Here is a 26041-nt window from a genome sequence, read left to right as displayed (position 1 = left end):
TAATTATTGGATCAGAAAGTAGAGGAAGGACCTTGTAGATCATATAGTTCAACTCTTTGATTTACAAGTGAGGAAACGGAGTCCTGGTGAGGCTAAGTGATTACTCCACACATTATTAATGGTATTACTAAGTTTATATCTCTGTTGAAAGCATCACCTTCTTCTGTGAAAATCAAAAGTCATCTTAAAAACAACAAATTCTGAACCAGAAATTACCAAATTTTGCTAACACAGGGCTCTCTAAGAGTAGGAGAAACTTTAAGATCTGGTTTTGACTTTGCCACAACTAACTCTGTGATCTTGGCTAGGTCACCTGATAGATGTGAGACTCTTGTACTCTAAAATTAAAATAAGAGTATTGGAATAGATAATTTCTGAAGTCCTTTCTAGCTCTAAAACTCTGTTAACTCTGGAAGCTCTGACTTAAGAGGTCCTTTGCCAAGACTTGTGATATGCTGACAAAATTGTGTGGAGGTACATGAATGTACAATTTATATGCATATATAAACCTTATATATCTGTGTGCACACATGCCTGTAGAAAACATGTGAGGAAGTGTAGCAAAATATATAGCTGGCCTCGTAGTCGGAAAAGTCCAAGTTCAATTTCCCTCTGATACATGCTGGCTGTGTGACCCTCAAGGAACCACACAGCTTCTTAGTGCCCCTGGCAGTTCTCTAAGACTGTATATAGACTGTATATAGACTACAGTATAGGATCTGTATATAGACTGTATATAGACTACAGTATAGGATCTGGATTTGTAGGAGATTCCCTCACTAGGAAATATGATTGAAATTATAGATCCAGAATATCTATTTACGTATCTGTTTCTGTAGGTTGATCTTTTAATGTAGTATCTTGAGGATATAAAATTGAAAACAGTGAGGAAATAGATGTTATATAAACATTTGATATTTTCCCTTTATATATCATTCACCTGTGAAAGCCTTAGCTAAGGGTGTAACAGAATATACTCCCCAGAGTTATATTTCTCAGCAACAATAAACTCCCATTGTTCAAGCAGGGATTATCTTCATTGTGAATTGCTTTATTCACAGTTAGGGTGCAATTCCTCACACTAAGTTAGATTGAGGTTATGGTCTCACTTTTTCAGTAAGAAATTATTTTTCCCCTCCCCTGAACAAATAGGACTCTTGAAACTATGCTGATTTCATTTGGGGCATGTGAGTAGACTTCTGTTTTCCCCAAAATATCTGGAGGTATGGGCTGGAATGGTCAGTGGTTTAGCAAGTGAGATGGTGTATACAAGACTTTGTAAATTGTCCAGGTCTATGGAAATGTCAACTGTTGTTATTATTATCCGTATTTTAATGGCCTGCAGTTACTAGGAACTGAAAACTTGGAACTCCTGTGCGGTTGAGAACAAACTGGGTCAGTACATAGTTCTGTGAAAAATTTAAGAAACTTTTAAACAATAAAATCTAGCAGACACTTAAGCTCACTGATGAAAAGGGACTTCTGGGTTTTAAAATGTTCTGTTTTTATGAGCTGGAATAATTCACATTTTAACACCCAAGCTTCTCTGGATTCCAGAGTAAAAAGGAACATTAAATTTCCCTATTTTGCCCCAGAAACCTGACCATTTATATTAAAATGAATGGAGCATAGGAAAATCACTGCAACATAATGAAAGGATGAGTCTTCCCTGCATAGTGATAACACCTTGCATACAGTGAAGACTTGCCAGTGGAGCTCAAAGGGCTATAATGAATATTAGCTCATTTATCTTCCCTCCATTCTAGTAGTAGAGGAAGTACTAAGTGGTTTTGTCCATTTTTAAGGTCATCTGCAGTGACAGGAATAAGGTCAAGGACAGAAAACAAACTTCCTAAATCCTAATTAACTAGTAGGGTCTGAGTCAGAAAATTTCCTAAGTCCAAATTTTTATCATGCTGCTCTCACTAATTGAATATCATGATTGAGGTGAAGAGCTTTGACAGGAAAGGACAGGAAAAGACAACAGGGGAGCAGTTTTACAGGAAATAGGTTTAGACTGTGGGGATTAAAATTGTCCAACCTACAATAAAAGACACTGAGGCAGAGTTCTGAGCCAATGGGTTATTAATGGATTCATGGTCCTCTCTAATAAAGTGAGCCTCAGATCTTCCTCACAATTTGAGATGCCCCCTTCTTCTGAGACCTTATCTTTATAGAGTTTGATATCTGTGCAAGAGAAGCATGGTAAAATAAAGAATCTCATTGGTTGACATATGTCACATAAGCTAAAACAAGCAAAAATGATCTGTTAGCAAGGTCACAAGTTGGTTGAAGCAAGGAATATCTCCACTGACGAGGTGATCATAAGATGAATGGGCACCTTCTTAGGTTAGGCAGTAGGAGATGGTACAAGGTATACATATGCTTCAAGAACATATTGGGGGGACTTTCTGCATGATACTACCACCCATACTTAGTTTAGTCATGGAATTTGAGCAAAACAGGATGAAAATATCTTTGTTAGCATTCTTGTGAGCTCCATAGCTGTTAAACAAGTAATGAACATTACATTAAAGTTTGAGGCCAATTATAGGGCCCTTCTATTAGAATCTATATTCCTATGTGACTTATACATAGTATGGATTAATATATTGCTTATTCTTATATCTATTATTAGGCAATTGGCTAGATTGTACTACCAGATAAATATATTAAAATAATTATTAACAATCATTACACCCTTATAAAATCATATCAAATTGATTGATACTGATTGGAATAGAGTAGCAGTCTAAATGAATTACTTTTCACAAGGTTGTTAGGGGAGAAATATCTCCTCTCTGAGTTCACATGCCAAAATGTTATTTACCACAATGCATAAATTTTAGAGTTTAAAACCTAGTTTTTATTATTATGCTCAGGCATAGGTTCAGGTCTCAGAGAAGACTTAAACATCTATTAGGAGTCTAACAAACCCTTTTATAGGCTGACTAACATCATGATGATAGAAAAATAATTCCTTTACATATTACAATTTTGTATATCGCTCTTCGTCTGTTAAAGGTAAAGAAAACATAAATCCCTAATTCCAGTACTTCCTTCAGTGTCCTAAAAGCTGAACAAATTTACTCAATCACAATCTCATATATCCCCTAAGAAAACACACTTTGTCAAACTCTGAGTCAGATTACAGATTAAACTATATTTAGAGGATTCTCAAATAGGCTAATTGAGGAAGAAGATTTACATATCACCAAAAATCAGAGGCAGTTGAGATTCTCTCTCAGATTTCTTATCCAAGGAATGTTTAAGGTTTTATGTAATTTTTCACAATCCAAGAGACAGGTTTTGGTCAGTCTTTCAAGTAAGAGAAATGACTCTAATCTTCCCTTAACGTTATTATTCCATGAATCAGGTTTTGGTCAAGTGAGATTAATAAGTAAAAAAAAATCCCATTATGGACTGTATGCTATTATCTTTACTTTTCAGTATCTTAGGAAGTGATGACAATCCGTTCAGAGCCCTGAGACACTTCCTTGGAAACCTCCTACCAAAGTGAAATGAAATACCACATGACTAAACTTTCAAGTTAGTCCATTGAAACAGTTCTTATTCTTATTATAATCTCTTTTACCAGAAAAGTTTCTAAATCAGGAACTATGCCTTAAGCCTCTTTGCATACCTACTACCTATCACAGTGCATTGTTGAGAGCATCAGCAGTGTTCAATTAGTTTTTCCCCCAAGCATTACTTCAAAACTCTGATGGCTCTGATTTGATCAGCATGGCATGTCTTTTCATGGTGGACCCATCAAATTGTCTAGTGTAACCCCCTCATTTTGCATTTAAAATTGAGTAAGAAACAGAAAAATAGTGTGTCATGACTGAGAGAATAAACGAAAACAAATAATACCAGTTGGCAGCTGAACTCAAATGTATTTCCCTATTTTCCAAGGAGAAATGGTGGTCCCTGGGTGCTAAATGTTGCATATACTATCACATATAGTCACTTATACAGTTGATTTTAATCAGTTGTTTTTTCTTGAATCTAATAATGATCATATGATCAGTGATCATAGTGAGGAGAGTGTATCAGGATCTCGTTACGTTATAAAAACCTGTGCTGAGTGAAAATATTGACAACAAAAAAGCCTCACAAAAGACAGAGAGAAGTAGAGTAATCAAGCATTTAGTAAGTCATCACTCTGTGCTCAGCACTGGAAACACTAGCTGTGTGACCCTAGGCAAGTCATACGGCTTCTCTTTGCTTTAGTTTCCTCAGCTGGTTTGTTGTGAGAACCCAATGAGATGATAATTGTGAGACACTTGCCACAGTACTTGGTGCATAGTAGGTGCCATATAAATATGTACACACATATATACACACATGCACAATAGATGTAAATATGCGTACACGTATGTATATGTAGAATATGGAACATGTATGTATGTGTATTTATGTATCATATGTACATACAGACATAGATATTCAAATGCATGCTTATATAACGTGGGTCTTAATGTGTGTGCTCATCTCCTTATGAACATTTAGAAGTTTTCTATAAGAAAGCTAATGAAATGCATGCACATATTTGTATATGTTTACACATAACTATATATACATAAGTATATGTATTGTATGTGTTTTATATGTATGTGTGCATATATCTATACATACATATATAATTATGGACATTAATGTCTAAATTGCAAATAGTCTAGGGCTTAATGTGAGAGAATGACTCAATGTCCCAATTTTGACTGTGTGCATGCTGTGGGGGAGAGGGAAAGTGTGATTATAGGGAGTTAAAGACGTTAACTTGGAGGCAGAACCAAGATGGTGGAGTGAAGGCTGGGGACCCCTTGAGCTCTCCCCCAAAGCCTTTTAAAATATGACTTTAAAACAGAGCAATAGAACCCATGAAAAGGTGGAGTGAAATAAATTTCCAACCCAAAACAACTCAGAAGGTAAGCAGGAAAGGTCTATTCCACCAGAGTGGGAGAGGAATGCAGTCCAGTGTAGACTGTGCCAGCGGAGACTGAGATACGAGTAAACCTAGAACAGGCCTCAGTGTGACCGAATTGGTGGCGGCAGTGGCAGTTTGCAACCTCTCAGTCCACAGACACCAAAGGGAAGCTGGAAGGTCAATCACACCTGGGTGAGGAGCACAGGCTGCACCAAAGCAGCATCAGCCACTGCAAACCAAGAGCAGACTTTGGGAATGATTGCTTCCAGAGCTTCAGTCCACAGGCAGTAATGTGGTCAAACAACTAGTCAGAAGGAGATTACAGGAGTCTTTTTGCTAGAACTGAGGCAGAATTCTGCTGCTCTGCCCATTGTAGTAGCAAGCACCCTAGCGCTTATGAGAAATCTAGGAACAACTAAACAAAACCAAACAAATAAAAAGTGGAAGATAATGTGAAATATCTCATTAGAAAAACAACTGACCTGGAAAACAGATCCAGGAGAGAGAGTTTAAAAATTATGGCCCTACTTGATGATCAAAAAAAGAGCCTAAACATTATCTTTCAAGAAACTGTCAAGGAAAACTGCTCCCATATTCTAGAACCAGAAGGTAAAATAGACACTGAAAGAATCCACTGATCACCTCACCAAAGAGGTCCCCAAATGAAAACAACAAGAAGTATTATGTGAGATGTGGCATCTTCTACATTATAGGATCAGAGAGTTTGGAATATGATATTGTGGAGGGCAAAGAAGCTAGGATTAGGGGCAGCTAGGTGGTACAGTGAATAGAGCACCAATGGAGGAGTCAGGAGAACCTGAGTTCAAATTTCACCTCAGACACTTGACACTCTCTAGCTGTGTGACCTTGGGCAAGTCACTTAACCCCAATTGCCTCATCATGGGTCATCTCCAGTCATCCTTATGAATGTCTGGTCACTGGATTCAGACGGCTCTGGAGGAGAAGTGAGGCTGGTGACCTGCACAGCCCTCCCTCACTGTAAACAAAGTCAAGTGCAAGTCATGTCATTATTTCTCTGATGGCATGGTCTTCTTCAGCAACAAAGGACAAATACATTATATGATATGTGATTATGATGGAATACTATTGTACTATAAGAAATGGTGAGCAGGATGCTCTCAAAAAATCCTGGAAAGACTTGCATGGGCTGATGCAAAGTGAAATGTACTACATAACGTACATAGTTATGTACAGCCATATTATAAAATATAAACTGTGAATGACTTAGCTGAGGACTTATGATGAAAACCGCTATCCATCCCCAAAGAAAGAACTTATGGTGTCAGAATACAGATTGAAGCATACCTTTTCTTTTACTTTATTTTTCTTGAGGTTTTTTTTTTTGTTGTTAATTGTCTTTCACAGCATGACTATTATGGATATGTTTTGCATGACAACGCATATATAACCTATACTGAACTGCTTGCCTTCTCAGTATGCATAGGGGTGAAGCGTGTGCAACAAAGGAGAGAATTTAGAACTCAAAGTTTTAAAAGTGAATTTTTAAAATTGTTTCTGCATGTAACTGGGGTAAAATAATTAAAAATAAAGTTAGCTAAAGAAACTGTTACGCAAGTTTGGGATTTCATTAGTAGCAATCAGTCTACCTACTAATCCAAGATGCATTTTCAGAATCTTTAAAATTAAAAACAGAAGGAAAGAAACTTAAGTTGTTAAGCTCTATCACATAGCTCCCAAATGGATATATTCTGAAGACATGAATCTGACCATGTCACTCCCTTACCCAAAACAGGAATGGTGCCCTATTTCCTCTAGGATAAACTACAAAATCCTCAGCCTCTCCCTTCTCCCTTCTGCTTCATTGAAACCTCAAAGCTCAGTTCAGGTGTCACCTCCTACACAAGTCTTTTCCTCATCCTCTAAATTGTTAGTGCTTTCTCCCTCTTGAAATTAATTTATATTACTTGATAATTACTTGTCTATGTAGTGATTATATTCCCCTAGTAAAATGTAAATTCTTTGGAATTAATATTTAAGTGTTTCCTATGTGCTAAGCACTAGCAATATGCTTATATTAAAACAAAATGGAAGATAACTTTAGAAGGCAAGGTAAAGAAAGTTTAATTTTTTCTTTGTACTCGCAGTATCTAGGTATACATCAAATTGTTATAATTTGATATTTTCTCTTTATATACAGTCATAATTGCCTTCTATAAAAGATGAAATAACAGAATAGTAAAACTCCCCTTTATAGATTTTGTGTATGCATGATATGTGTATGTATATATTTATTCAAAAACTGGTCCTGAGATTTCACTGGTCTGTGGAACTCCCTCTATGAATGTAGATCACATAAGAGAAGAGGTAAGGCAGAACAGACCATTCTTCTGCCACCAGACTCTTCAAGTGCAAAAGGGAGTGGGTGAATGAGCAAATTTGGGGTGATGGCCATTCCTGGAGACCCAGACAAGTACTGTCCAAAATAAATCCATTTCTCTATTATGGTAGTTGAAGTTAGGGACATCTGAATTCAAATTCAGTTTCAGATATTTTCCAACAGTGTGACCCTGGGTGCTTAATCTCTATCTGCCCCAGTCTCCTCAGCTATAAAATGAAGATAATAAGAGCACTTCCCTTGCAAGGTAATGATGAAATGAGATATTTGTAAAAGTGCTTAGTACCATGCCTGACACATAGTAGATGCTTTAAAAAATGATTATTCCCTTCCCCTGTATATGTTAATATATCATGATGTGTTTGTGTACTTGTATGTATATACATAAAAACATAATCCATATAGGGTACTTGGTGAAATATTCCCTCTGAAAATGCAGATGAACAGATATCTCATAAGTTAAGTGCTTAGAAAGTTGCCAGGTATGTTGTTTATCCTTCATTCTCAAAGAAGACCAATGATATCACACTATTGTGGTAAAAGAAGTAGATGATGGGTGATTGTAATGAGAGGTAAGCCACCTACCTAGGATCACATGGGCATATGTGTCAAAAGCAGGACTTGAACCCAGGACTTTCTGGCTTGAAATCTAGTTCTCTTTTCTCTACACCCTGTTGCTTCTCAAATATATACATATATCCACACATACATATATTTATATATTCTTTAGTTAAGGCTATGTCTAATATGATTTTTATTTTCTGCAACAGAATTAAAGAGAATGTTCACAATAAGAGAGGGTTGGAATTCAGCCCCTTAATTTATAGCCATCCAAAAGGTTTTGGACCAGAAAATTCTAAAGTGCCAAAACAGAATTTGGAAAGCAGTGGCAGTTCTATTAATAAGCCACCGTTTTCAAAACATGTGCACTAGTTCATCTGCTATATAAACCAAACTGGAGAGAAGCCTTGTGGATCCTTTAAAGATAAATAGTTCTAGTATTTGTCACCATTTAATGACAGAATAAAAACTTCCACATTTTTGATGGCTGCATATATAATGTATGATTTAGAATATGGTGCCCATTTTTAAAAAATGCCCTGATTTAATTATTTGGCTCTGGAGTATTGTCAAATTAAGAGCTAGTCCCAGCTAGTAATTACACAGTCTTTGTTGGCAAATTCCAGGATGGGAGGGGGAGACATATTTAAAACACATACAAATCTCAGGGTTTGCTTTATGAAGTCAGACCATTTGTCAAACACGACACCATATTTGCAGTTGGTGATTAAACTTGAGAGAGACATTTCTTTACATGAGTGGCTGAAAACAGTGATTTAAATAATAAAAGGTATTTACAGACTCTGGATTTGGAAGGGCAATTTTAAATCATTGCCAAAAGAAATTTTCTAATCCAGTTAGTATTTATTCATTCAGAACATGCTCATTAAACTCTTAATATATGTTATGCATGGTTTTAGATTTGGGAGAACACATGAAAACAAATAAGATATGACCTCTGCCCTCTAGCAGTCTATTAGAGATGATACAAAGATAAATAAAAAAATTACAAAAGAAAAAAAAGGAAAAATGCATGAAAGAACCATTAACTCACTACTAGGTAGATAAAGAGACAAAAAGAGGACAAAGACCCTTATGTAGAAAAATATTTTTAGTAGCTATTTTTGTAGTGGCAAAGAATTGGAAATTGAAGGGATGCCCCTTAATTGGGGAATAACTGAACAAGTTGTGGTATATGAATGTGCTGGAATCCGACTGTACCATAGGAAATGATAAAGAAGATGGTTTAAAAGAAATCCTAGAGAGATTTATTTGAACTGATTGTGAAGTTAAATGGGCAGAACCATGAGAACTATTGATGTAATATACAAAGATGAAAATCTTTGAAAGACTTGTTACAAACCATGTGTTTATCATAGGGGTTTTATTTTTATCTTTTTCAGTGGGAGGTGGAATAGTCAAAAGAGAGGAAAGGTGTTTTTTTGTTGACTGAAAAAAATTAATTTTAAAAAGAGTATCAGATTAAATTAGAAGCATTAGAAGCAGACACCTACCTTGAGATGATGAGGTTATCGTTGTGAAGTCAATACCCAGCACCCAACGGTTCTGAACGTGTAGAATGGCACAATATACATTCATATTAGGTGAATGAGAAGATAAGCTCAACTCTAGCTATCAGCTTTCTTGAGTTTGTGCTAGCATCAGTAATCTTGCTCTTAATTGATTTAATAATGAAAATCCTGCTACAAAACATATCTGATTACATGTACATTTCTAAAAGGATTGAGTGAAAAGGCTGTCAGAGGGAGTGAATCATCCTTATTTAATTTTTTTCGATCTATTCTTCGTTAGGCCTTTTAAATGTTTATATTACTGTAAGTGTTAGTCTAAAAGAATGTATACATTTTTGGTAGGAGTTGTAACTTTTAGAACTCAAGGTCTTTTCAATTTGGGGAAAACTCTATAATAAATGAAGTAATAATAGCTTTCATTTATGTAGTACTTCACAGTTATTTTTATAGCATTTTCACTTATATTATTGCATTTGATTATATCACTGCTCTTTTTCAAGTTGAGAATTCCATCATTTCAAGAGAAATTACAGAAGATTTTATATGGAAGCAACTAATATTCTGTCACATAAGTTTTCTAGTGTTCTGAGGCTCACTTCCTTGAAAATAAAGAGTGGGTTATCAATTACAAGGCCCTTGATTTCAAGAGAGCAATTAGATAATATTCCTTGGAGAGCTAGTTCTAAGAAAGAAAGTTTTACTCCTATATTAGGGTTTCCTTGCCCCTGAATTTACACTGGTCCTGTTCTTTTGACCTTGAAACATGCTTCCCTTTGATTCCTAGAACTTAGAGGTGTCATGATCTTCTCTAGGGAGATTTACTTGTATCTCTTCCATAGTATTTAGGAATAGGAAGAAACTTAGAGGTAATCAAACTCAGTTGTTTTGTGTATATTAAAACTGTGATCTGAGAGATTAAGAAACACCTAGAATAACACAGGTAAGCAAAGATGAATTTGTAGTCACATCCTTTGTCTGTAAATCTGGTACCCTTTTCACTATACTGTGGTGGCTCCCTTGAGTGACAGCTAATCTGAGAAGCTGGCTCAGGAATGTGGTCATTAAAGAAGGCTAAGGGACCATTGCAGGTAGTTTTTAACTATAACCTTTCGAAAAGATTTCTCTATTTTTGTTGTCAACTTCATCAATATCTATTGGGAATTTTGGTCATGGTTAGTGGGAATATATGTATGTGGTATGTAATTTCTTAAATTATGAATTGAATATATGTGTAACTGGTAAAATAAGAGGATTTGGGAGGAATCATAGAGATCTAGCTTGCTTCCTACACTTCTGCTCATGAGGAAAATGAGGCTTTTAGAGATTAAATGGACAGCCTAAGGGTGTGCGTGTACTTAGTAGCAGGACTAGGACCCCTACTTCCTCTGATTCTATATGTAGTGTGTGTACTGAGGTACTACATGGTCTCCCATGCTCCTAAGCTGAGATTGAATGAATGACCAGAGATCAGGGATGGGAGCCTGAATTTTAATATTTCAGTTTAAAAATAGAACTCTAGTAAGCCCTGACAGATTTGGGGAATCTTTCTTAAACCATGAGTTCTCTCATTGCTCCTTAAAAAGAATCACTGCTAAGAAGTTACTTTCTTCTAGCCTTTTTAGATGCTTTGTTTGTAATAATACTTAGAGTCTAAGGAATGAGTTTTAATATTGAATGAATCTTTCTAGAATATCACTTTTAGAATTCACCATCTCAAAAGGACTTATCCTAGTTTGATTGAATCTCCTGATTTAATGGGACATCTTATAGTGAGAATGAGAGATAATAGAACCCAAATGTTAAACTGATACCTCTTAAATTGGTTGGTCATTGTCCTTTACTCTCAAAGAGGACCAAAATGACATCATTATGTCAGGTCAAGGTACAGTGGGCTTGACTGTGGCTGATCAGACCAATCTGTGCCTGATTTTTACCCCTTATATCTTTTACCCTTAGATATTTTCTTTTTGTGAGCTTCTTGAGGCAGGGATCATAATTTTGCTTTTTCTTTGTGTATCACTAATGTTTAGCATAATGCTAGAACATAGTAAGCTCTTAATGAGTTACTGTTGACTGACAATGACTTTGTTCTCTAAAGTCCTGTAAAATTGTCCATTGTTTCAAAGAGAAAGTGAAAAAAATGAAAAAACAAAAACCTTGCATCCCATGCCCATAGTCTTGTGTAGTCCTAGAGGCACGCTATTTTAATTTATTTTCTTTGTTTTTCTGCTGCTGTCTCAACCAGTTGATGTTTCTTCCTTTTGAGTTTACATATTAATTGTCCTCTTCATTTCTGGATTCTTTTGAAAGAATAACTTGATATTCTCTTCCAACATCCAACTTTAAAGTTCATGGATATGTTTTTCAGTGAAAATATGATTTTCTTTGTCTTTCAGAATGTCATACTCCAGTTGGTCTTTTAATTATTCGTTAATAAGTAGCAATCACATGCTATTCTGATGAATTTTTCTTGAAAGATGAAAATGTTTTGTGTTTTTTTATTTTTATGTTTGTTTTTTTGGTTTTGGCTACCTGTAACATTTGTTGTTTGGTGTTGTAGTTCTGGAGTTTGAACATCATTTTTGTGTTAAACATGGGTTTGTTTGTTTCCTATTTATGTTCTTTGAGTTCTCTCAGAATGCACTTCCCCATCTACTTCCAATATTTCTTGGCTATTATATATGAAATCCTGAAGCAAAGGTTTTTGGGAGCTGGTCTGAGCTGACTCTTAAATTTTCAGCCTGAACAATTACTCTTCAGAAATCAGCATATAATAGAAATCTGTGCTTGACTTATGTTTTATTGGGTGTCTAGACTTAAGAAAACAGTGGGAAAAATGTTAATAATGCAGATTAAACTTTAAATAATTAAAAAAAAATTATTTTCAGTGTCAAATTCTCTCCTTCCCTCCATCCTTCCCCTACCTATTAAGAAGGCAAGAAATACGATACACATTAATACATATGAAGTCCTGAAAAGATATTTGTCACATTAGCCTTGTTGTGTGGGGAGGAGCAGGGAGAGAGGGAGGGAAGGGGACAAGAAAAGTAAAGACAGAAAATATGCTTCAGTCTGCACTCAGAATCCATCAATTCTCTCTCTGGAGGTAGATAGCAGTTTTCATTCTGAGTCCCTTGGAATTGCCATGGATCATTGAACATGGTATGCAGATTAAACTTCAAAGTGTGTTATGCTTACATCTCCCCAATGCAAACCCTTAGAGCTGGCTGCCAAACATTTGCCAGGCTATTGCTGTCTTGATGTTTATTATTCAGGGTGTTTCCTATCATACTTTGCTGGAAGACCAATAAATCTTACAGTCTCTTCATAGTTTCTCTAAAACTATTATTCTTGTTTTATAGCACTTTAGTATATTTTCCAGTATTATTATTGTTCAATTTTGTTTAATTTTCCTTCTGCCTTTTTTTTTTTTTTTTGACATTCCAATTCTGTCACCACCTTTTCAGAAAATCTACTATATTGGACAGTTTCTCTGGTGTTCTAAATTTCCCTGTTTTCTTATTAAAATGATTGGTCTCTTTATTTACAACTCTAGTTGTTATTTTTATGTCATTAGTTTTACCAATTAACTCTTTTATCCCATACCTAGCACATGGTAGGTACTTTAAAAATGATTGTTAATGATTACTCAAGAAGAATTCAGCAGGTTCTTAAATTTGATTAACTGTCTTTTCTGGGGGTTTCATAGAATTTATTTTCAATATCCTCTCCTTCCTTAAAGGTAATTTTAACTTAGTTTCTTTTTCTTTTCTTGCAAGATACTCGGTTGTCGTAATGACTCTTTTCTTAGGTTGTTTAGTTGTTTTTCTTCATCTATTACTAGTACTGTCTTCCATCTACTGGAATTGGGTAGGATGTGTTACTCTAAAAGGAAAGGATACATAGGGACCACAGGGACCTTTTCCAGTCTCACTCTTATGGGCTAGTTGGTTGGTTGGTTGTTGTCCTTCATCTTTGAAGAGAACCAAAATGATATCACCATGATAAAGTGAAATTTTAATGTCTCCAACCGGCTGATCAGGCCAATACAAGCTTGGAATGCTGTACCACAGGTTGGGCACAGATGGTCCATGTGAATATTTGGAGTGAATATCCCAAATTTGAGCATTCTGCCTTTACTTTGTGCTGTCTCAATTCTGCTTTTCTCAAAGAGTACAGCACCCTTTCTGATGTGAGCATGCCATGCAGAGCAGTCCTGTACCAGTGTCTCCTATGATGCACAGTCAAATCTACAGTTCTTGAGAGAGACCTTGAGAGTGTCCTTGTATCATTTTTCTGGCCACCATGTGATCACCTGCCCCATACAAGTTCTCCATAAAATAGTCTTTTTTGGGAAGCATACATTTTGCATCTGAACAATGTGGCCAGCCCATCTGAGTTGTGCTCTCTGAAGCATAGTTTGAATACTTGGCAGTTCAGCTTGAGCAAGGACTTAAGTGTCTGGTAACTTATCCTGCCAGGTGATCCTCAGAATCTTCCTAAGACAGTTCAAATGGAAGCTGTTCAGTTTCTTGACATGGCACTGGTAGACTGTCCATGTTTCACAAGCATATAACAACGAGGACAGCACAACGGCTCTGCAGACCTTCAGTTTGGTAGTCACCCTAATACCTCTTCTCTCCCAAACTTTTCTTCAGAGCCTCCCAAACACTGGGTTAGCTCTGGCAATGGGTGCATCAACATCATTGTCAATGTGTACATCCCTGGAAAGTACACTACCAAGGTCAGTGAACTTATCCACAGTATTAAAAAATTTTCCATTTGTTGTAACCCATGGTTCCATGTATGGATGGTGTGGTGGTGGCTGATGGAGCACCTGTGTTTCTTGGTGTTAATTATTAGGCCAAAATTAGCACAGGCAGCAGGGAATTGATCCATACTTTGCTGCATCTCAGCTTCAGAGGCTGCATTGAGGGCACAATCTTCTGCAAAAGGAAAATCATGCACCAACACTCCTCCACTTTGGTCTTGGCTTGTAGCCTTCTCAAATTGAAGAACTTGCCATCAGTACAGTAGTTGACTTTGATGCTGTGTTCATCTTCACTGAAAGCATTTGACAACATAGCTGAAAACATCATGCTAAAAAGCACACAGCCCTGTTTCACTCCATTGGTAACTGGGAAGGCACAAGATCATTGTCCATTATCCAGAACCCAGGCAAATAGACCATCATGAAATTGATGTGCAATATTGATCAACTCCTCTGGGCAACCAAATTTTGACATAATTTTCCATAAGTCCTCACAACTAACAGTGTCAAAGGCCTTGGTTAGATTTACAAACATTGTGTACAGACTTCTGTTCTGCTCCTGACATTTCTTCTGGAGTTGTCGGGTAGCAAACGCCATGTTGACTGTTCATCAGCCCTTTCTGAAGCCACACTGGCTCTCAGGTATATGACAACCTTCCAGGTAAAGGGCCAGCTTACTAAGGAGGACTCTAGCAAGAACTTTGCCAGCAATGACTAAGAGAGATCCCCCTGTGATTGTCACAGGGCAATCTATTCCCTTTGCTCTTATAGAGATGGACAATGGAGGCATCTTTGAACTCCTGGGGAAATAACCTCCTCTTGCCATATGACCTGGAAAATTTCAATCAGCTTTTATATGAGCAATAGTCTCCCTACCTTGTAAATCTCAGCCAAAATGGAATCAGCACCAGGTGCTTTGCCACATGAAAGGAGCCTAATGGCCCTCAAAACCACTTCTTCAGTTGGAAGTTCAGCTAAGGAGGGATTGACTTCAATCTGAGGTGAATGGTCATTGGCCTCAGCATTGATTGATGATGGTCTATTGAGAACACTATGGAAGTGTTCAGTCCGTCTCTCTGGGATTGTATCCTTATCACTAATCAATGTGGCTCCATCAGCACTGAGTAGTTGTGATGCACCATAGGTTTTTGGTCCATAAATAGCTTTCAGGGAATCATAAAAGCACTTTGGATTGTTACTATCAGCATAAAACTGAATTTCATCTGCCTTCTTACTGAGCCAGGAATCCTGCATCTCTCTAAGCTTTGCTTGTACTTTGCTTTTGATGGAATCAAATGTTGCCTTCTTAGAGGTGGATGAGCTATCCTGCTGATAAATCCTGTGGAGTTCTCGTTTTTCATTTAGCAGCTTCTGAATTTCCCCATCAATTTCATCAAACCAGTCTTAGTGTTTGTGAATATTCTGGCTCAGGTGAGCAAATGCAGTGTTGTAGAACAAATCTCTGAAAGCTGCTCACTCCTTTTCTTCTCCTCTGTTGCCAACTGTGTGTTGGCTCCACTTTCCCTCCAAGTCAGCAACAAATTCTTTGTGTTCAGAGAAGAGCTCTACTTTGTTCACATTAATTCTTCTGGTAGTCATTTTGCCTTGGGGGCAGCACTTTTGATGAATGTGAATATTTAGCTTGGAAAGGATAAGTCTATGATCAGTCCAGCACTCTGCCATACATTACCTTTGTCACTCTCACATCTTGTCTGTCTCTTTTTCTTACAATCATATAGTCTATTAGGTGCCAATGTTCACTGAGAGCATACATCCATGAATTTTTATTGCATTTAGGTAAGTGGAAGACAGTGCTTGTGATGGGAAGGTCATGCAGTGCACAAATCTTCAATAATAAATGACCATTGCTCGGAGCCAAGATAGTGGAGTAGAAATACGCACATATGCTACTTCCAAACCCACTGCCCATAAAATACCTGTAACAAAAAGAACCACGGGCAAATTCTGGAACAGCAGAAGCCACAGAACGGAGCAGACAAGATTTCTGCTCCAGAGAGCCTGAAAACCTCTTGCAAAAGGTCCTTCGTGCCACGGACCCGGAGCAGAGCCCAACCCTGCCTCGGTGGCACAGCGCTGAAAGGAGCAGACCTGACCAGGCTTCAGGGACGGAATCTCCAGCAGCCGTGTGGGTCCCTCCACCCACAGGTGACAAGGGTTGGTGAGAGGGTCTCTTTGGCGGGTCGAGAGGGGAGTGGGGTGCCCCCATAACTCAGGGCCCCTCAGAAGGCAACAGTGGAGGCGGGAGCAGACCAGGGCTCCCCAAGCAGGCAGGAGCCTGGATCCATTGTTGAAGGTCTCTGAATAAACTCCCTGAGGGAACGGAGTTCGTGAGGTGGCCCTGCCCTGACTTGAGCACCTTAACTTAATCTCACACTGAACAGCAGCCCTGCCCCTGCCCAAAGCCCTAAGGCTGGGGAGCAGCATTTGAATCTCAGACCCCAAGTGCTGGCTGGGTGGATCTGGAGGTGAGGTGGGGGTGGAGAGGACACTCAGAAGTCAAGTCACTGGCTGGGAAAATGCACAGAAAAGGGAAAAAAAAATAAGACTATAGAAGGTTACTTTCTTGGTGAACAGGCATTTCCTCCCTTCCTTTCTGATGAGGAAGAACAACGCTTACCATCAGGGAAAAATGCAGAAGTCAAGGCTTCTGTATCCCAGCCCACTCAATGGGCTCAGGCCATGGAAGAGCTCAAAAAGGATTTTGAAAATCAAGTTAGAGAGGTGAAGGAAAAACTGGGAAGAGAATTGAGTGACATGCAAGCAAAGCATGAAAAACAAGTAAACACCCTGCTAAAGGAGACCCAAAAAAATGCTGAAGAAAATAACACCTTGAAAAACAGGCTCATTCCATTGGCAAAAGAGGTTCAAAAAGCCAATGAGGAGAAGAATGCTTTCAAAAGCAGAATTAGCCAAATGGAAAAGGAGATTCAAAAGCTCACTGAAGAAAATAGTTCTTTCAAAATTAGAATGGAACAGATGGAGGCTAATGACTTTATGAGAAACCAAGAAATCACAAAACAAAACCAAAAGAATGAAAAAATGGAAGATAATGTGAAATATCTCATGGGAAAAACAACTGACCTGGAGAATAGATCCAGGAGAGACAATTTAAAAATTATGGGACTACCTGAAAGCCATGATTCAAAAAAAGAGCCTAGACATCATCTTTCATGAAATTATCAAGGAAAATTGCCCTGAGATTCTAGAACCAGAGGGCAAAATAAATATTCAAGGAATCCACAGAATACCGCCTGAAAGAGATCCAAAAAGAGAAACTCCTAGGAACATTGTGGCCAAATTCCAGAGTTCCCAGTCAAGGAGAAAATATTGCAAGCAGCTAGAAAGAAACAATTCAAGTACTGTGGAAATACAATCAGGATAACACAAGATCTAGCAGCTTCTACATTAAAGGATCGAAGGGCGTGGAATAGGATATTCCAGAAGTCAAAGGAACTAGGACTAAAACCAAGAATCACCTACCCAGCAAAACTGAGTATAATACTTCAGGGGAAAAATTGGTCTTTCAATGAAATAGAGGACTTTCAAGTATTCTTGATGAAAAGACCAGAGCTGAAAAGAAAATTTGACTTTCAAACACAAGAATGAAGAGAAGCATGAAAAAGTAAATAGCAAAGAGAAGTCACAAGGGACTTACTAAAGTTGAACTGTTTACATTCCTACATGGAAAGACAATATTTGTAACTCTTGAAACTATTCAGTATCTGGGTACTGGGTGGGATTACACACACACACATGCACACACACACACATACATAGAGACAGAGTGCACAGAGTGAATTGAAGAGGATGGGATCATATCTTAAAAAAATGAAATCAAGCAGTGAGAGAGAAATATATTGGGAGGAGAAAGGGAGAAACAGAATGGGGCAAATTATCTCTCATAAAAGAGGCAAGCAAAAGACTTTTTAGTGGAGGGATAAAGAGGGGAGGTGAGAGAAAAACATGAAGTTTACTCTCATCACATTCCACTAAAGGAAGGAATAAAATGCACACTCATTTTGGTATGAAAACCTATCTTACAATACAGGAAAGTGGGGGATAAGAGGATAAGCGGGTGCGGGGGATGATAGAAGGGAGGGCATGGGGAGGAGAGTGCAATTCGAGGTTGACACTCTTGGGGAGGGATAGGATCAAAAGAGAGAAAAGAAGTAATGGGGGACAGGATAGGATGGAGCGAAATATAATTAGTTCTTACACAACACTACTATTATGGAAGTCATTTGCAAAACTACACAGATTTGGTCTATATTGAATTGCTTGCCTTCCAAAGGGAAGGGGTGGGGAGGGAGGGAGGAAGAGAAGTTGGAACTCAAAGTTTTAGGAACAACTGTTGAGTACTGTTCTTGCCACTAGGAAATAAGAAATACAGATAAAGGGGTATAGGATGGAAACAAGGGCAGAGAGGGATGATAGAAGAGAGGGCAGATTGGCAGACAGGGGCAATTAGAATGCTCAGAGTTTTGGGGTGGGGGGGAGGGGACAAAAGGGGAGAAAATTTGGAACCCAAAATTTTGTGAAAATGAATGTTAAAAGTTAAATTTTAAAAAAATAAATAAAAAATAAAAAAATAAATGACTATTGCTGTTGCTGTTTCCAGCTCCATTCCTCCCTAGGACTCCCTGCCAAATCTGGTAGTCTGAGCCTACTGTAGCATTAAATTCACCCAGAATTATAAACTTATCCTCTTTTGGCACATTGATGATAAGGGTTACTATGTCTTCATAAGATTTTTCTTTGACTTTGACTGTCATAGTGGGAACATAGACACTGATGATGGTGGCATAATGATTTCCTGCAACTGGCAATTGCATTGTCATGAGCCTGTCATTTACTCCTTCTGGCAGGCATACCAGCTTGCTGATTTGATTAGTTTTTATTGCAAAACTCACACCAGCTTCATGGCACTTCCCTTCACTGCCTCTACTTCAGAAAAAAGTGTATCCAGCTCCAACTTCAGTAAGCTGGCCTTCATTTGCCAACCTTGTTTCACTCAGGGCAGCCATTTTGGATGAGATACCTGTTGAGTTCTCTTGCAACAAGAGCAATTCTGCTTTCAAGTCTATTGGGTTTTGTGTTGCCTATTAGCATGTGCACAGTCCATGTGCCGATGGTGAGTGGAATTATCTTTGCAGATGTTTTGTATATTTTGTACATTTTTTTGTGTTTCAACTGCATAGTAGGATTTCCTGCCTGCTGCACTAATCAGGCCAGGGTTGGGTAAGCAGACAATGGTTAGGGCACCTTTTCTAGCCCCCTTCCTCATACCAGGAGGGGAGCAGTGAGATCCTTAAAAAACCCAGGGGGCTGCCGAGTCCTGCTGCTGCTTCCAGTGAAAAATGACCCTGTGGCCCAGGCCTCCTGTGTGCAGAGTTGTGACTACAGCTCCCAGTGTATCTGCACCTACTGCTTCATTGCTTGCCTGTTGCCACAGGACTTTGAGTCATAATAGTGAAATGGTATGGCTGATGCCTTTTAATTCATGTATAAATTGGATTTAAGTGAGGCAGAGTTGCACAAAGTCATCAGCCTCACTCTCTCCTCCAGATTCATCATAGCCCAATGGCAGGACCGAGTCAAGATGGCTGGCAATGCTCAGGATGCAGTGGATGACCCTGGCATCTTCATCATCCAAGCTCTAAGTGTTCCACATTGCCTGCTTCATCTGCCTTCATGGAGGTTGGAACAAATTGTTCTCATCCACCCATTTCCCCAGAGGAAGTCTTCACGTGCTTGGGGTAGACACCTCCCTAACTCACCAAAGGGTTTGAGAACCCTTGGTTACCCTCAACCTGGTTCGGCCCATCAGCCAAAAGGGTTTATCAGGGTGTGTCCACTGCACGTGTTGCAGCTTCTTGGAGCCAAAGGTGAGAGTTAAGTGAAACAGGTAGACACCAAAAGTGGAAAGAGCCCTGAAAAGGGCTCAGCAGTCATCACATCAAAGGTACTGGTCCTCACCAAACACACCCTGCACCCCTCTTATGGACTACATCTTCCTTTTACGAACCAGCTTTCCACAATGCTTACCTCAATGGATTTGCTTACCTCCGCACCCTAAGAGGTGGTTGAAAGGTCTAGTGAGAACAATTGCAGGGGACAAACTATGACCTACAGCCTCTGTAGCTGAGCCTCTCTTGTGCTTTCTCTCAATCTTCTGACTGTTTGACTATTGACTTCTCTATTGTACTAAGTAGTGGCAGCTAGGTGGCACAGTGGATAGAATGTTGGACCTGGAGTCAGGAAGACTCAGAAACACCTGAGTTCAAATCTAGACTCAGACACTTATTAGCTGAGAGATCCTGGCCAATTCACTAAACCCTATTTGCCTCAATTCCCTCATCTATAAAATGAGCTGGAATGGGAAATGGTAAACCATTCTAGTATCTTTGCCAAGAGAACCCCAAAAGGGGTCACAAAATGTCAGACACAACTGAAAATTACAACAGTATTTCTGGTCACCTCCTTCCATAGCCAATACCTTTTTCCTTTCTTTCTCTAGGCTTTTCCAAGGGCTAAACAAACTCATGAGGCCTCAAATTCACTGAAGGGCAGAGGAAGTTTTGTTAGTATGCCTACTGGGAAACTAGAGCTAGGTCTCTTACATACATAAGCTTCACCATCTTCTAGAATCCACTTTTTCTTCCTTGTAAATTCCAGGTGGTTGGATTTACAGTTACCAAATCCCCTCTCCTCAGTGGGTTTTGGAATCCTCCAGATACTGCCAATAGAATTACCTCCAAAAATTAATATTTTAGATATCATGGGAGACTCAGGGTTTTTGGCTAAGCAGTTGTCCTTTACTATGTGAGAAGAATACCACCAGTAAAAAAGGATCAGTGAAGTGACCTTAAGTTATTTTTTTACTGTAAGAATTACTTCACGGTGACTTATTTTTTTCCCTCATATGTAATTTTTTCTTTCTTGCATTATTGAGCCATTTAAAAATAATTAAGGTGGCAAGACAGGGAACTGAGTTTAGGAAAATTCTTACTTTTCTATCTCTACCTTCCTATTCCCATACTTCCCTCCCTCTAGTTGCTTAATTCTTTTGAAAAATTTATTTTTTTAAAGATGTGCTTATGAATTGCACAAAATAAGAAGGCAAAAATTGGTAGAAGTTGACAGTGATGGAGAGATTACTCACATTAATTAATTCGTGAACCGTCAGATGGATGGATGAGGATTTGGATACTATGAAAAGCTAAAAGGCTTATTTTGGGTCAAGTTAGACTTTTGGTATCATGGGTTAGTGCCATTTAGATGACTCCCTGTGTCTATTATGTGCAGTGGCTAATACTGGCTACTTTGATAGTGTGATCTGGGTCTGAGATCCTTTGAGTGAGTACTCCATTCAGGAAAGTCATTGGGAGTCATCCTTTCCATTTGACTTGGTTGTTATTTTTGTTCATCTTTAGTTTTTGGTGAAGACCAATGACAGCATGGGGTGATGTCTTGACTTGTGATTTAAGTGAGGCAGAGTTGCACAAAGTTAGCAGCCTCACTCTCTTCCAGAATCAAGTGATGCAACAAAAGTCAAGATGACTGGCAATGACCCAGGATGGAGTGGACAACCTTGGTTTCTTCTATGTCTGACCAAGCTCTAAGCACACCACAGTGGTTGGTTCAGCCTCTTTCATGGATGTTCAAACAAATTGTTTCCATCTGCTCATTTTACTGGGGAAAATCTTCACATTCTTTGGATAGACATCACCTAACTCACCAATGAGGTAGAGGCCTCTTGGTTACTCTCCCCTTGGTTTAGCCTGTCTGCTGGTTACAGTTTCTTAGAACCACAGGTGAGAGTTGGGTAACAAAAGTGGATGAACAGCCCTAAAAAGGGCTTGGCAAGCCTTCATATCAGAGGTGCTAGTCCTTCCTTAACACTCCATGTTGCTCTTGACTAGTATCTCTTTTGTTGTTTGCTATCCTTTCACAGGGGCTATGTAACTCTATAAAATGTTTTTGTATATGTATGTGTGTATGGATGGATGGATGTATTTATTACGTGTTCATTTGGCTTCAATCCTAAAAACTTTCTATCATTTCTAATACATTTTTTCTATCAGGCCTCTCTCAATTAGTTAACAGCCCCAATGAAAATGTCCCTGACATCTAGGCATTCTCTTCAGCATTCACCTATTGTCTATGAATATTAATAGATAGCTAAAATAAAATATCAGAGAAGATGAACAATGTTACCAAAGCCTAGTATTGATTTTATTTGTCCAGAGAAATAAAAAGTTGAATTCTTGAGAGAGAATTACCTTCTCTGAATGTCAAATAAAGGACATCTATAATGTTTCCATGGAGAGTACACAGGGGAAATGATTTTGTTCTGAATTTAGGTGGTAGGTGAGGGACAGAATGACTGTTTTCTCAATAGTCATGATATCTTGAAGCAGCTATACTTACTTAGGGATATTTTTATCATATTTCTCATCTTTCAGTAAAGTATATGAAAACACTGAAGGAATCCAAGGAATCAATTTTTAAACTTGCACACTAGATTTTGATATGGTATATGAGGTGTGGAATCTGTGTTAAAAATCCCTTTTAACAGGAAAGAACTCAGAAGCACATTATAAATAATTTAACATGTGCATTTTATTTTTACCTAAGTACATGAAGAGGACAAATTGGAAAATTGTTTTTAAGTATCTCTAAATGTCACCTCCTTAGATTTCACTCATTCTGATGATGTATTTTTAATGACTAGAAAATAAGCTTATGTCAAAGTTTTCATTATTGTTTTAGGAAAGGAATCTTCAAATGTAACTTCCCCTAATCTAAAGCTAAGGTGTGTATTTGGAACCATGTTAAACTGTTAGGGAATAATTGATACATGGAAGTCCATAGCATCATTTTCCCTGAACCAATTAATATCAACTCCTAAATATTTTTGTATATTTCCAGACCAATGGAAAAACTTTTCAAGATCTTAAGTATCATGATGTTATCCTTTAAATGAAAATTTACCAAATGGAAATGAGAAATACTTTTATTTTTTGTAGGAGTTGTGTGCTCTTTTACATACTTTGAAGGCAGAGCATCTTTTCCCCTTTTATATTTTAAAATGTTTTCTTTGTTTTTAGATTTATTATCTTTATCATATTGGTTTAGATATCATCTTAAGCATTCTTTAAAATTTTTCTTTTTTTTGTTCTTCCCTGACCCTTTAGTCTTTAGTCAAACATCTTTCCTCTGATTTATCCACACATTTTCCTCTATAGGCTTATTAAAGTGCTTCTGTGCAATAATATTCAGCTAAAAATTTGAGGCCATCAAAAAAAAGTTCATAAGAGCTGTCTTTGGTGTTTGTCAAATAAACCACAAGTGTACCTACAATATAACATCTATTCTGGACAGTGTCATATTCAAAGAAAAGGGAGGCAGCCACTGAAGACCATCAGCCTTGTTCTGATTTTAGCATTTTATCTTTTTTTCGCTTGCATGGTAGAACCTCATAAACAGAACTTGTAGAATATTAGAGTTGGAAGGCAACTTGATAAAGCATCTGTCTAGTCCAACCTTCTCCCTGCTGCCATAGTCTTCTCTGTGATTTCCTTAATGGGCAATTGTCCCACTGTTTCTTGAATACTCGTAAGTGACAAGGATCTCACTACAGTAAAATTAGGAGTCAGCTCATTCTGTGGTTAAAAGTGTTTTCTTTATGTTGAGCAGAAATTTTCTTCCTTAAAATTTATTTTTAATGATTTCTTTTTACCAGTCATTTCTTTGTTCCTTGGCAAACCTCATTCTCCCCTCTACATGTTGAAGTCTTCTTTTTAACAAGGTGAAAAATGTAAGCAAGTGTAAGCATAGTGACCTGATCTCCCAGTTAAATGAGATAATCCACATCCAGTTTCTTCCTCCTCTCTATTGAGAAAAGAAAGGTATATTTTCTTATTAGTTCTCTAGCACTGAGATTGTCCATTACAAGTCAACAATGTTCAGTTAATTTTTAGTGTCATTATTATTTATCATGGTTACATACTTTGCCTTCCTAATACTGCTTTCTTCATTCTACATCATTTCATATAACTCTTCGCATGTTTATCTGAAGTCCTCACATCTGCCATATATCTTATGATGCAATAAACATCCATTCCCTTTGCTTCTGAGGACTATTCACCCTGAAACATGCTTGCACCATACCAGCCCCTTCCTCCATTGGTGGGTTCCTTTCAGGGACCCTGTTTTAAACAGGGCAGATAATCTTCATTCTCCCCTTAACCCCAGCTGTTCTTCTTTCTAAATGCGCTACACTACACATATTCTTCCTTGATACTGATTGAGTTATGCTAATGTCATTTGGTAGCAATGCCTTAATGTGAAGGAAATGATGTGTTTTTTTCCTTTCTTCATTCTTGTTAGCCCATTAACAAAATATTTGTCTGGGCTTGTGTGACCATGGCTTCATCATCTTGTGCTCTTGCAATAACCATAGCTGTCTTTAAATGTACTAAAAATTCGTTTGGTTCATTGCCGCTGCCATCCTGTCACTCTCTGGAGCGGACATGAAGTTGCACCATCCTCAAACTTTATAGAGAAATATGTCTGGATTCTTCAGAAGTGAAGTCACTAAAAACAAACAATGGATTTATTCACAAGCTAACAAACAATGGATTTATTCACAAGCTTATTCCCGAGGTAAATTAGATGCCTCCAAAGAAGCAGCGTGAAAAATGATGCAATGAGCTCACCTTCACTTATCAAGTCTCGTTGGTCACCCTCATCCATCACGTCTCTTCCCTTTGACCAGATGTCTGTGAAGCCTGTTCCCTTCTCTTTGGCGATTGCCCCACCCCAGCGCCCCTCACTGCATTCCCTGCCTATGACACTGACTTTCCATTTCTCTTCCAGCCTTCATACTGTTGCCAATAGGGTTCCAGAAATGAAAATGGAAATAAAAATCCATAAAGCATGATGTATACACAACAGCAGAATCACCATTGGTGCCACAATAATCTTCTCCATGCTAACCTAAGTTCTCTCCAACCAGTACCCCTAAGCCTCAACTGGTGTTATGTATTGCTTAGATGACAACAAAACACAGATCTGGTCACAGATCCTTGTTATTTGAAGCTTTCCATAATATGGAACCTATCCCAATTCAGCAGTATTTCCTACTACTCAAGAAAACAAGTTATTTAATCACCAGTCATTTGTTAATCACCTGTTACATTCCAGGCACTCTGCTAGGTACTGAGATTACAAAGACAAAGACAGTGCCTGCCCTCTAGGTGCTTACATTCTGTTTCTATTGAGGAAGTTCTCACAGGCACCCATACACTCCCATAATAAATAGAAGGAAATTTTTTCTTCTTTTGGTTGTGTAGAAGGCACCAGTATAGCTCAGGAGACTGTGAAAGACTTTATGTAGAAAGTGGTACTTGCATAAGCCCTCCCCACCTCCACCACAGCCAAGCCATTTTCCCCCTATTTTGACCTTGAACATGCACATGCTTTAGCTATTCTGCTTCTCTTTGTTTCTATAAAGGTGATATACTTGGTGTATCATTTCTTCCACTTTTCTTCCTCATTCATTTATATCCCACAGATCAAGACCCAGTTCAAAAATAATATCTAATAATATCTAACATTTAAATAGTGTTTTGAGGTTTTCAAAGCATTTATGCAGGAGCAGGTATGTTTGCAAATATACATACATGCATATATATGTAAAATCTCACTTGATTCCCTCTTTATAAAAAACAGGCTTGAAAGAGTTTAAGTAATTTGCATACATGCATCTACCAAGTGTCTGTGCCAGGATTCAAATTCAGGTCTTCTTGATTCCAAGTGCAGTTATTTATTCACTATTTATTCACTAT

General features: G+C 38.0%; 1 protein-coding gene across 6 annotated transcripts in view; it reads left to right on the top strand.

The window, feature by feature from the left end:
• MARCHF1 (membrane associated ring-CH-type finger 1) overlaps window positions 1-26041 on the top strand; it is a 663012-nt gene that overhangs the window by 73081 nt on the left and 563890 nt on the right. Inside the window, exon 1 of one of the 6 annotated variants that reach the window (XM_072621549.1) lies at window positions 18723-20074. The exons of 4 other annotated variants lie outside the window; for them this stretch is intronic. In XM_072621549.1, the coding sequence (XP_072477650.1) occupies window positions 19690-20074 (385 nt within the window). In that variant the 5' untranslated portion in view covers window positions 18723-19689. Of the gene's footprint in view, window positions 1-18722; window positions 20075-26041 lie in introns of those variants that run through there. One more of the 6 variants, XM_072621555.1, reaches the window with a different exon arrangement.

This window comes from Notamacropus eugenii, chromosome 6, assembly GCF_028372415.1.
Source record: "Notamacropus eugenii isolate mMacEug1 chromosome 6, mMacEug1.pri_v2, whole genome shotgun sequence".
In the NCBI taxonomy this organism is placed as follows: domain Eukaryota; kingdom Metazoa; phylum Chordata; class Mammalia; order Diprotodontia; family Macropodidae; genus Notamacropus; species Notamacropus eugenii.
This window is presented reverse-complemented; position numbering and strand designations above follow the sequence as displayed.